At 41.4% G+C, this 13276-nt stretch overlaps 1 protein-coding gene across 1 annotated transcript in view; it reads right to left on the minus strand.

Annotated features, from left to right (window-relative positions):
- The window catches only part of KIF13A (kinesin family member 13A), a 172616-nt gene that overhangs the window by 24672 nt on the left and 134668 nt on the right, over window positions 1–13276 (minus strand). The window contains 7 exon segments of the mRNA XM_031435159.2: window positions 405–556; window positions 2430–2603; window positions 3399–3560; window positions 5993–6142; window positions 6980–7120; window positions 8302–8464; window positions 10462–10675. Of these exon segments, the coding sequence (XP_031291019.2) occupies window positions 405–556; window positions 2430–2603; window positions 3399–3560; window positions 5993–6142; window positions 6980–7120; window positions 8302–8464; window positions 10462–10675 (1156 nt within the window).

A 13276-nucleotide genomic window follows, 5' to 3' on the forward strand; every position in this document is an offset into this window, starting at 1 on the left:
TTAAGTTTTCATTTTCTGGGGTCAATATCTAGTAGTGAGATTCCTGGGTCACAGAAGAGGCAAACGGTTAGCTTTACAAGAAGAGATCCTCCTTTTTTCTCCTATAAGCTTTACAGTTTTATCTTTTACATTTAAAGTCATGCTCCATCTCAAATTAAGTTTTATGTATCATGTGAAGTAAACATCAAGATTGGTTTTTTTCCCTCCACATAGATACGCAGTTGATTCAGTCTCATTTGCTGAAAAGACTGTCCTTTCCCCATGGAATTTTTCCAATACCTGGAAGTTCCTTTTATAACTCCCATTTCACAAAGGAGGAAACAGGCTCAGAGAGTCCTTACTCTCAACTGCTGTCCAAGAGTTAGCCTAGACCCTGAGTCTAAAGCTCACGGCCAAGTACAAACCTGTCATGCAGCGTTCTTGTCTTCGCATGAAGGGAATCGACTTCCCAGACGGAGCTGCCGTTCCCAGCACACCGGTGGCCCCACACTTCGATCGCCAGCGCGCCATCTGAAATGAACTCCAGGAATTCTTCGGTTACGTTCACCACATAGTCCTGGGAGAAGTGGGGGAAGGAAAGAGCGACAAGAATTATGCATCTGTGAAATTTTCTTGTTACCTTTCAACTGTATACAGATTCAGTTCGAAGTATGTTGGCCTGATCCCAACCTTAAAACTATTGCTGCTGTTTTATAGAAAAAAGCAAAGAATATTACATTGAAAGGGATATTCCGAGGTAATTTAATTCAACTCCTTTCTTTAAGAAATGAGGATCCTAAAGAAAGCAACTTGCCCCCTATCATACTGCTTGTACCCACAGAGCTGAATCTACCTTCCCATCCTCCTGGTCCATTCTCAGTTCACAGGACCTCTCTGACTTTCAGCTGGAATGGACTAGTCAGCACATCAAAAAAAAAAAAAAAAAAAAAAAAAAGAAAGAAAGAAGGAACTTCTGACTGTTCCTTGCCATGGTTTAGGAGACTAAACACAGAATTAAGTTGTATACAATTAGCTCCACGATTCTGTGCTCTTGCTCTTAAACTCTCCCATTTCAGTTCTGCGTTGTGAAATGCCAACAGGTGAGAGTGAGGAAACGGATACTGAACCGATTGAGATGTCTGGCAAATCACCCAGAACAAAGCAGCAGGCAAGGAACCACATCGATTTTCTTTCCAGTAGCATCTCAGTGGAATCTCAGGTGAGGACAACTCTGTGACTCTAATTTCTGGGAAGGACTGTGCTATATTGATTTAACCTTATACTATCTACCTTTTTACTTATTTTATATGGCTTTATTTGAGACAGTCAGAATTCTAGAAGGAAAATAAACTTAATAACCAGTTGGCACAATCTACTCATTTCAGAGATGGAAAAAGTCTCAAGGTCACAAAGTGAGTCCAAGGTCTCTGAGACCAACATCTGTTATACCAGCGTTAAGTAGGATGCACTTAAAATTCAGGTTTGACCCTTCTAAATGAGCAGCTTTTTAGAGCCAAAGAAAGATGGGGATACTTAAAGCAGTATTTAGAGAATAACAACAAAACAAAAATTAATAAAGAATTGAGAAACAGATTTGGTGAACTTGGGCTAAAAAAATGTGGGCCGTTTGTTTTCAGAAAAAGAACGACTTGACAGACTTTACATATGTGAAATTTTACAGGTGGTGATATGGATTTGTTTTCTATGTATAGAACCAGAAAGAATTTCCAAAAGAAAGGGTCTTGAGTATCTATGAAGAATTGTCCAAGGCAAAACAACGTGACACAGAAGATAGAGTCTGGCTGTCAGAAATGACTTGCTGGCAGTCTAATATGAGTCAGGAAGGGTAGCTGATGTCACAAAAATAGGTCCAAACAATATTCACCCAAAATTCACCTTTCTCACTTTATATTTTCTTTAAAAAACTCATATGGGACGTTAGAATACCATGCTTAGAATTTCAAAAGAATGAAAAGTATCTACAGCAACTCACATGGTTAGATGTTCACATATATTAAAGTAACAAAAGGCAATTCTGCAATCTGTATGCGATCATATTTTTGTATAAAAATATTTTCTAAAGAAGTTATGCATGCGTGAGGGTAAGAGTGTTGTATCTATGCCCATTTACGTGTATGAACACACTGTTTACCACACACATATAAAAGCTGTAGAGCATAGAAAATTGTTTATTAAAATAGGCAGCAAACTGTCATTGGTCATCAGACCCCTAAGGATTAAGATTTCAGGCAGAAGTCTTTCAGATTTTATTTTAAATACTTTCAAATAATTTGAATTTGTATTAAAGTACATTTTGAGGTTAAAAAAGCCCAATAAACATACTACGTTTATAAAACATTCATATGGGGAAAATCTCTAAGTTACAAGTAGTTGTAAACTGCCCAGGTCGGTTGCCTCCCACGTAGCTCACTTTGTAATGGCATCTGTACCTTACAGTGAGAGAAGGTCACGGTGTACTGCGCATCCTTGGACTGCGGGGAAGGCACCTCTGGGTCCACTACTGGGGCAGCCACTGTGGATTCACACTGGTCCCAGAATGTGTATTGACAGAAGACGAAATTTGAGAGGTTTAAGGGCAGCCCTGTTGCCTCTTTAATTTTTACCTGAAGAGATTAAAAAAAAAATGCATAGTAAACAATCTTACGGTTACCAGGGAAAGGGGGTGGGAAGGGATAAACTTGGGAGTTTGAGATTTAGCCACTAAAATGTTAGCCACTATATAGAAAAACAGGTTAAAAAAAAATCTTCTTCTGTACAGCACAAGGAACTATATTCAATATCTTGTAACAACCTGTAATGAAAAAGAGTATGAAAACAAATATATGTATGCATATGCATGACTGAGACATTGTGCTGTACACTAGAAACTGACACATTGTAACTGAATGTACTTCAATAAAAATTAAATTAAAAATGCAAATATAACTCTCATGAAGAAAACATTAAACTATGCTTTCTTTTCACACCCAACTACCTCAAATTTCAGGGTTAGTGATGAAATAAATCAGTCAGTCATTTACCTGACATCTGAAAATATTTGGCACCATTTCATTAAGGATTACCTATCTGTGATGAAATCTGTACCATGGCTCCAAATCACAGTAGATGAGCTGGCAACAAACGGACACATCCCTCTCCAACTTTCCCAGTGACCGAGTTTCTGATACAGGTGCAACCTTTACTAGAGAAGCACGCCACGAACACAGACTTTAGAAATTCCATACAACTGTCATCAGAAAGTGTGCTTCACCTCTGGAAACAGTCCTGTCCATTACTGTATTTACTGTCAGAAAGTTTAAATTTTACTATGTTGTATGAAAAACTCCTAAGATTTTCTATAAAGCTGTGTTGAATTAAAAAGGTCATCTATCTGAGGCTCGTTACCACTGCCCTCTCACCCGGCACGTGAGTTTCCTGACTCGGTGGATGATCTCCCCGCTGCTGTCTACGACTTCAAGGCTCCCACTCTCACTGGAGTTCTCCGAGGAGTCGTCCTCCACCACGCGCTCCGGGACAGCTCCCGTAACTCGCATCACTTCCACGTGGAGGCGCCCTGCAACCTGGGGCAAGGGAGCAGAGCAGCGTGGGGTTAAAAGGCATCCCATGGACAAAACCGACCTCAGACAGAACGCACCCTACAGTATCTCCGGTGGGCAGCTCGGCTGCGACCACTGGGCCATCTCTGGCAACAGGAAACTCATTTCCAGAGCCAGTCCACTCCATCGCCTGCCCCTGTAATCATCCTGCCTTACTCTGAGCCAAATTTGTCTTTATCCTTGCATTCTGGAGTCATCTTCATCCTTATCTTTCTTCTGCAGGACAGCCCATGAGCAGCGTAAAGGCAGCGATCATATTCTACCTGGAGTCATCTCTTCCCCCCCATCCTGTATCCACTCACTTACTCACTTGATCAAACACCTGGCCTCAGGGGAACACCAAGATAAAGTCTGGGCACTTACAGTCAAGTGGGGAAAGACAGAGAAGTAAAAACCCGGCACCAACAGTGTAGCTAGCCACTGCAACAGAGGTGTGTGCGGGCTGCGATGGGATAAATTTATTCACTCAACAAACGTTTACCAAGAATTGAGTGTGTACCAGGAACTGCAGTAAGTGCTGTGTTTACAAAAGTGAACCAGGCAGACGTGGTCACTGGGCTCACGGGGCTTCTATTCTCTTGGGAGCAGAGAAAGGAGAATGGAACTCACACGGGCTGGGAGCAGGGTGAGGGGGTGGGACCTATTCCAGGAGGAACGACAAACACAAAACAGCGAACTTACAAGGGAACAGTTCCTTTAAAACTAGTTTTCTACCAAAAAGGGGGAAAAATAAATATATACATATATATATATAGAGAGAGAGAGAGCGAGCAAGCTCGTTTCCAGAACACCCTGGTGGTTCTCTGGGTTGGTGCTGGTTAGCAGTGCCTTTCTCACAGTCGGTGGCATAGAACTGAATTTAAGGACAGGAATGAACCTGAAATTTGCATTCTCAGAGTGCTGAAACTGGCCGAGTTATCTTTCATGACACAGGTGAAGGGCGTAGTGACTGGTGCCGTGAAGGTGACACATGCCGGGCAATCTGCCGTCATCTAAAGAGTGAGGCTTATTTTTCAACATGGCTCAGATCCAACTTCCAGAGTAACTGGCCCTGGCACCAAGGACTTAAGAGAAATTAGTTGGTGGTATCTGACAAGTAAGAGAAATACAGAGGAAAGACCAAGATTGGGGGTGGGGAGGAAACACGAGAAATCAGAAGACAGAGTTCTTGGAGGAGGGCAGAGCTCAGTGGCAGAGGGGGTGCTTAGCATGCATGAGGTCCTGGGTTCAATCTCCAGAACCTCCTTTAAATAAATAAGTAAAAACGTGCCCCCCCTCCCCAAAAAAAGATAGGGTTCTTCTTTTGAATTTTTTTTTAGTGTAATTTCGGGGGATTGGTGGAACACTTAAAGCTCACCTGGACCCCTAGCTCTAGACCCCCTAGCTAGGGACTCAGTGACTAGATCTCTTTGCCATCAGAGCTGTGCCCGTTTTTAACATGGGAAAAAGCAACTTAGCCCATTAGTTTCCTAGAGAGAATGTTCGCACTAGGGTGACCACATGTGGAATGTGAGCTGTGTACTTACGTACACAACTGGGAACCTATTTCCTGGATTCACTTCGGGCAAAATGGCATCCTGTTCCCAGCCTGTGCTAAGAGTCACACAAAACAACTCAGTATTTCAAGCCTGCATGTTATTGAAGGACACGCTAGGAAATAAGGGTGCTACTAAATTTAAAATGAAAAACATCAGTTGACGAATGGATAAAATTAAAAAGTTTGAACTTGAACAGTTTCTGAAATGCCTTAGGCCTACAAAAGGCCAATAAATTCAAATAACTGAAATTTTGTTCTTTTAAAGGGGGAGTCAGGGGAGGGAACAGCTTCCCTGTGTAGTGTGTATTTAGCATGCCTGTGGTCCTGGGTTCAATCCCCAGTACTTCCATTACAAATAGATAAATAAATAAACCTAATTACTTCTACCCCCTCCCCCCTCCAAAAAATGGGGGTGGGCGGAGAAAGGTGGGATGGTTAAGCTTATTTTCTTAGCATATTTTGGATTTCCAAAACAATCCTCCCAAGTTGTATCTTGTAAGGACCACTTAGGGGCCAGGAAGAAGCTAGAGTGTACTACAGAGGTAAGAGATTAAAAGAGAAATAAATAGGGGGCACAGAGCTGAATCTGGTTTGCAAAAGATTTCTAAGTTGATTAAAACAAAGAAAATACTTGTGAACCACAAATTTAAAAAAAAAAAGTGATAATAATCTTTTAAAACCATGACTTAATTTTGGTAGTTTCTACTGATACTAGTAGAGAAAAAAGAATGTGATCCTCATCCAACAGTTGGATCCTTCATCCAACTGTCTTGACCTACCTCAAGATCATAACCTAAATCAAATTAAAAAAACAGAAAAACAAACTTCAACCACTCCTCCGAGGCTGGATTGTCCTTACCTCCCCCTGCTGGCTGATGATGGGGACTGCATACTGAAGCTTCACATCACAGAAGAGACACTCCAAGAACACATTAGCCACGCCAATTAGGTTGTGATTCTCTTGGGCTTCATAGAAAGGGTCACCTCGTTTCCCATACAGTCGCTTTACCTGAGTTGGTAGGAAAGAGGTGGGGAAGCGGGGAGGAGAGTAGAAAACGAAACATCAACTTACACAATGCTATGTAAAATCAGTATTTTAAAATGTTTTAAAAATAATCCATTTATTCAAATAAATTGAGAAGTAAAATTAGAATCCACTTACTCAAAGAAATTGAGAAGCAAAATTAGAATCCATTTATTCAAATAAATTGAGAAGTAGAATTAGAATCACGTCACACAAATAAGTAAAACAAAACAAGCACCTGGCAGTCGGGGACTACGTGATCTCCACAGGGAGAGCCCTTCTTGGGTTGCTGCCCCGTCTCCCCGTCACACCCCACCTGTGTGGCTTCACTCCCGGTGCTTTGCCTCACTTCCTTCGCCGAGTCCTCTTTTCCATTACTAGTGCCCCCAAAATGGGCTGTGCTCCCTAAACTTACCCTCAGTCACCCACCCAGCCATGGCCACAGCTAGGGGACCGTGAACACATGCCAATGAGTACACAACCCAGGCCGGCTCCAACTAAGCTGATTTTTCACAGCACCAACAAAACAGCACAAATCTACTCTGTCCTACTTCATTGCACCTGAAATGTAGTAAAAATGCAGCCAGTGAGAACATGCTGTGGGTTCTCTTGTTTTAGTTCCTCTCTGTGTGGGGGTCACATGTCTTATGACTGACCCAGCTGATCCTCTCAAGATCACTTTCACTTTACTTTTCTAATGTCAGTGTCCCAGGAACCACGATAGACATTCACGGATGCACGTGCAGGTGTTCTGAGAATTAAATCACTTATATGCTGTCCTTTAAACATGACCAAAGCTCCTTCACACTTGGTCTCTTTTACCTCAGGAACTCTTTCTTTCCATTCTTGATAAAGGTCTCTCATATCAATTAATTTATTTTCCAGCTTCTCAATGGTCCACACTTGGGTGCTCTTCCCTTTCCTCCTCACTTGAATAGCGGGCTCACTCACGATAGCTCCTCTCTGCAGAATGAAGGAAAACAAAAATAAAAAAAACAAAACAATCCTTGCTGTAACTTATTGGATCGCTGAAGCAGTGTGTATGATCATAAAGCAGCAAGTATGAAAAAACACATGTATACAAAAGAAGATGAAATTCTATCACCTAGGGAATATTCTGGTTTATTTTCAGTCTTCTATGTATACACACATATTTTATTTATTTTTTTTAATGGAGGTACTGGGGATTGAACCCAGGATCTTGTGCATGCTAAGCACGTGCTCTACCACTGAGCTATCCCCACCCTCCCAACACATTTTCTTTTTATCACAATCAGAACCTAACAAAAATATCCATTTCCTATCCCAATCCTCTCTCCACAGTTTTTATATTACGTTCACCTTGTTGTGTTGTTGAATAGTCTTCATAAACACGCTGTATTGTTAAATAGTTTTCATAAACATAAGCAGTCCATTATTTGACTTATTATTCTACCGGTCAACATCATGGCTGTTTCAGATTTGTGGTGTTAATTACAAAGGCCACTACGGTAAGCATCCTTGTACAAAAGCACATAAATCTTCATGGACACTTCTATGAGTATGGGTTTAGAATACAATTCTCAAAGGAGAACTACTGGGTCAAAAGACTAAAATACAGGAGGAAATACCCTGACTCATTCCTAGCTTGCTCGCTGGAGAGAAAAATGAATGGATGAAAAGTGACTTTTTCAAAGTTTCTCCTTAAAGGAAAAACTCTTCAAGTTGAGCTGATGGGAAACTTCCCAATGACTGAAAAAAATCCTGTGTACATAAAACAGGTATCATACGAGGCTTTTTTTTTTTTTTGTAGAATTCACTCTCAGAAAAATACTGTAACAGACACACATTCCCTATTTCAGGAGGCATTTATATGAAAGAGAAAAGCAGGAGGAATTCCTGATATATATTTCTAGTTTCAGTGTTTTAAAGAAAGCACCTAAATTAGTCAGTCCCTCAGCTGCCCAAATCCCCATATTCTGATCATAACATACCTAAGGACATACGCATGCGAGGAGGTCTGTAGGGGAAGTCTTAAAAAGAACGAACGCCCCGCTCACATCAGGGTCTCCTCGTGGGTGTTTTGTGAATGTCAGGTTTACATTTTATCTTACAGTAGCTACTGTTGTACCTCTTGCTGGCACTTTCTGTGAGAACATTCTTACCTTTCTGTTGGCACTGAGGTTTGCAGCAGGGATCTGCAGAGTCACCTGGTAGTCAGTGAGTTTGCTCATTTCCTCTGCTAAGAAGTTTGCCTCCCTCACCAAGGTATTAGCTTTGACCAGCTGCTCCCGCAGTTTTGCCAGGCTTTGGCGGAAGAGTTCATCCCTGGGGCATAGCACGAAAGGAAATGAGAACATCCCAAAGAAAACTGCAATCCTGTTTCTAAGTGAGTCCTATTTTTAGAAAGTGATAGAAAACTCCTTTCAAACGGTATTTTTCAACCTATTTCTGCCAATTCACCTCTTATCCTTCCGTCCTCCCAGCAGGGTTCTGGGGGCTATCCATTGGGAACCACGGACAAGGAGCAAACATGTGGGGTGACTTAATGAACAAACCATGTTTTAAATTATATAACATTTAAAACCAGAAATAGACTCATGGACATAGAAAACAAACTATGGTTACCAAAGAGGAAAGAGGGGGAGGGATAAATTAGGAGTTTGGGATTAACAGATACACACTACTATATATAAAACAGATAAACAGCAAGGACCTACTCTATAGCACAGGGAACTACAGTCAATCTCTTGTAATAAGCTATAATGGAAAAGAATATGAAAATATATGTGTATATATGTACGTATATGTATAACTGAATCACTTTGCTCTACACCTGAAATTAACATTGCAAATCACCTACACTTCAACAAAAAATAAGATTTTTAAAAATACATTAAAAATAAATTATGTAACATTTGAAAATGCCTAGATTTTGATATGGTAATGTAAACAATAAAATAAAATGAAGGAATCCCTTAGGAAAAATAAATGATTATGACTTTTGTGTGCTTTAGGGTGGGAAGCTGGGCAAGTGAAAGTCCTGGGTTTAGTGCAGAGAAAGTGTTTTATTTATCTGATTTCTTTGGTACGTCTGTGGCAGCAGAAATTCTTTTTTTCAGCTCTATCCCATAGCATTTCCTGATAAAAGCTTCTCTAATATCCTGATTGGGTCCAAATCCTATTATATGTTTTCCCAGTCTAACATCTTTTGCCTCAGTAGCCTTCATCATAGCTATAATTTTTCATTTATCTGTATAATTATTTGACTAATAATGTCCATATCCTCTGCAAAGCTGTAAGCGCGCCTAGGGCAGAGAACATGCCCTTTTTTTTTGCTTGTTGTTACACCTAATTTCTGGCCAAGCGCACGGCCCATCATAGGATATTCAAAAATTACCCACTGAATGAAAGAGTACAGCTGAGCCCTGAACAACATGGGTTTGAACTGTGGTTCACTTACAGGTGGATTTTTTTTTCACTAAATACTGCAGGACCGTGTGACCCGTGGGTTGGTTGAACCCGTGGATGTGGCACCTCGGATAGCGAGGGCTGACTGCAGAGTTATACTCGGATTTTGCACTGTGCGGAGTGTTGGCACGTGGTAAATGCTCAAGAAATGGCAGGTGCTATTATTACTATAACATAGGAGTTGTTACTGTTTAGACAGACCCGGGTTCAAACCCTAGCCTTTTCATTTACTAAATGGGTGACTGAGAGAGGATATTTAAACTGACTGTCCTACCTACAAGATGGGAATAGTATTTCTGTGGCTTGGTGCTGTCGGGAGCACTAAATAAAATAAGCACGATGCCAGGGCTGCGGTAAGAACACAAAGAACTTAGCAATAGTTTACTGCCCTTACTGCTGTTGGTACCTTTTCCTCCACCACTACCTCAATTCTGATATAAATGTTTTAAAGTCATAAATCTAAAAAAGTCACATTTTTTAGAAGTTTTCTTAATGTTAATGTTGTATTTAAATGGACTCCAAAGTAAGAGAAATAAAAGAAGAGAAATGCTTTTATGCTGAGGAACGATTCAGATGCTCTCTACTTCCAAACCCAGCAGTGGTGTTCTAACATGGCGGTACCATTCTTCCTGAAGGGTAAGGGGGCAGTGTGGTCTGCAACAACTAACATCCCAGTAAACACACTAGGACAGACAGCATCTCTGAAAGGAAAAGGCAATCACTAACGATCCGGACAGGGGAGTAAGATTTCCTTCTTTGCTACATCTGTCGCCCTTCAATATGTCACGACGCCCGCCCCCAAGACCCCAAGGCCCCAAGGCCTTGACTCTGAACCCCGCGGGTCCCCTTCCTACCTCTCCTCCGCCCACTGGGTCACCTTCTGCTGGGCCGTCTGGCTGCTGTAGGCCAGGCGGTCGGGGCCGCTGCTCTGGGGCTGCCTCTCCGGGGACAGCTGCTGGCGGAGCTGCTCCAGCTCCCGCTCGTACATGAGCCGCTGCTCCTCCAGGGCACTCCTCTTTTCTTCCAGGTACTGTTTCTCCAGCACCTGAACCACGTTTTGAACTGGGTCTGGAGCCAAGAGACAAGGCAAGGTGTCTTCAGTGCTTCTTCCAGCAAGAACCTTGTCCTTCCCCAGAACTGAGCCTTTCAGCATGCTTTCTGTGAGGGGCCTGAGGGGCCCGGTCAGATGGAATCCTCTCAATTTTCTTTTTCTTAACATCTTAGATAAATGCCCTGCATGTAAACTTTCCCCACAGCTACTACGTGGCTTTCTTTAATTTGATGAGCTCATCCTAATGCTCAGACAGATCACTAATCTACAAAAAGCAGATGGCAGTGGAAAAGGGGATGGGATCCTACCCACTGAGAAGAAAAACACGATAAAATCTAAGGCAGCTTCCAAGACAGAGCTACACAAGATTTGATTTTTATGGTAGTCAATTTTTATGCTCACGTAGCACTGGTTTTCATACACAGCAAAGGGTTTATTTTTCTGATTTTAACCACAAATTTATTACTCTTGGATTTCTCTAATGTGGGAGGAAAATTACAGATCACTGCATATGTTTGAAAACATGGATTGAATATATGGTATGGCAATTTCTCAGGTGTTAATACCCGAGAGGGCAATCAATTCACTTGCAAAAATAAAAAGCTATTGCTGATTTTTCTCTTCTGCAGATTTAGAGATCACCAACATACACGTGGGTGAAGAGGTATTAGAAATACTAACAGATCTTGCTCAAAGAGGCCAGGACTATGACTAGTGGTGGTTGCAGTGTAGGCAGGACTCAATCCTAAAGAGCCGACTGGCTGTGGCAGGACATTATCTTGGTGATGACCAATGACTTAGATGCCCTGGAGAAAAGTTAAGGAAGGCAGTGACCACATGTACAAAAGAAAAAGTTACTGACACCTCTGAGTAGTCTGCAGGGGAACAGTGTATTAGACAATCTGGATGGTACACAAGGAAATCACCATAACAGCAAATACTTCCCCAAAGTGGGACCTTGAGGAGTTGTGTTCATACTCTCAGACCAGCCTGGGAGTCACACATTTGCCTGTTATTCGGTGCTATTTGTGTTGTAGTCCTACATACTGAATCTCGGTTTAACTTACAAGACAAGAGTGGGAAATTAAGGTAAGAGGAATTTTTTCAACACCTGTTGATGGCTATTGACTGACTTTACCAGAAGACTCCATCAGTTTGTGAAATAAACATATAAATTGTACTAGCTTCATATAATGAAAAGAGGAAAAAAAATAGCATGTTAGCTTTTAAAAAAATAAGGTTAAATAATACAAAACAGAGTAGAAAGCAATTTTTAAGAAAATCACTAGGGATGCACAGTATAGGTGAGTTGTTTTAATAAAAATGACAACCACAATGGCAATAATAATCCAGCTAGCTCCTGTATCCCAGGTAGAGCACCGTATGCTTTGCATGCATCATCTCATAAAAGCCTTGCAACAAAACTAAGGGCGGACATCCTTCTCATTTTAAAGATGAGACAACTGGGGCTCAGAAAGGTTAAGCAGCTGGCCTAAGACTGCACAGCTAATAAGCAACAGAGTGGGGTTTTGAACTCAGATCAGCACTGGAGTAGATGAACTTAGAAATAAATTGATGCAGTACTCTCACCTCCAATGGTTTCCTCAGAATTAGTACTCTCTGAAAGAGTACATTAAAAAAAACAACACTGTTCTTGTTGACATAAAATTCTAAAATTCATTATTTTTCCAAAGCAGAACAGTTTTCTTCATAGAGCCCTGACATAGAGTTCCTGAAATATGTTACCTGATAGGCCAATGGAAAATGGACGCCTAAAACAAATCCTTTATACAGAGGCAGACCCTGCGTGGGTAAGACCTTTTCCATAGAGTGAAAATCAATACACTCCAAAGCAGTAGACATTCTGACACAGCCCTATGACTTCTGAAAAAAAGATGAATAATACCGTGAACTTTTTTGGAGGAGATCAAAGAAATTTTACATATAAGGGCTAGAGAAGAAAAATTCTCTCAGAATTAAAAAATATATATGTTTCTCAAACAGTATTCTTTTCTCTATTTAGGCTCTAGGTTTAAAAAAGAAAAGACAGGGTCCTCACCATCCACCTATATTTAAAAGAGCTGTATTTTCAAGGGCCCTACCTAAGTGTTTATCAATCTTTTCCAGAGAGAGAAAACTGGAAGACACATCAATTTTTTAAACAGAATTATATTCTAGGGTTTTTGGCAAAAGACACTGGACAAGATGTTCAATCGTTATTTCCACCTGTTAGTCGGTGGTGTGTAGAAACACACATGACCGCACATGGCTGAGACAGGGGTTCCACGCCAACAGACACGTCACCGAGGCTTTTATATACTGCTTTAGCAGCTGCCTCAACAGAGCACCCCTACTACTTGCCAGGCTTCATCAATGGCCACAGATTTGCAAGAGAGAGCAGCTCGAGCATTGCTCCCCGAACCCGCCACAGACCAGCCTGGGAAGCCCTGCCTGGGGACTCGGGCCTGGCCACGCTCCACACAGCCCGGCAGAGGTACAGGGGCTGAGGTTTCCCTCCCCACCCCGATCTCACCACAAGTCTGGAAACACCTTTCTCTTAGACATATTTGATAACATTTTCTTTTCAAATTAACTAACCATTAATTAACCAGTTTCTG

The sequence above is a fragment of the Camelus dromedarius genome, chromosome 19 (genome assembly GCF_036321535.1).
Source record: "Camelus dromedarius isolate mCamDro1 chromosome 19, mCamDro1.pat, whole genome shotgun sequence".
NCBI lineage: Eukaryota > Metazoa > Chordata > Mammalia > Artiodactyla > Camelidae > Camelus > Camelus dromedarius.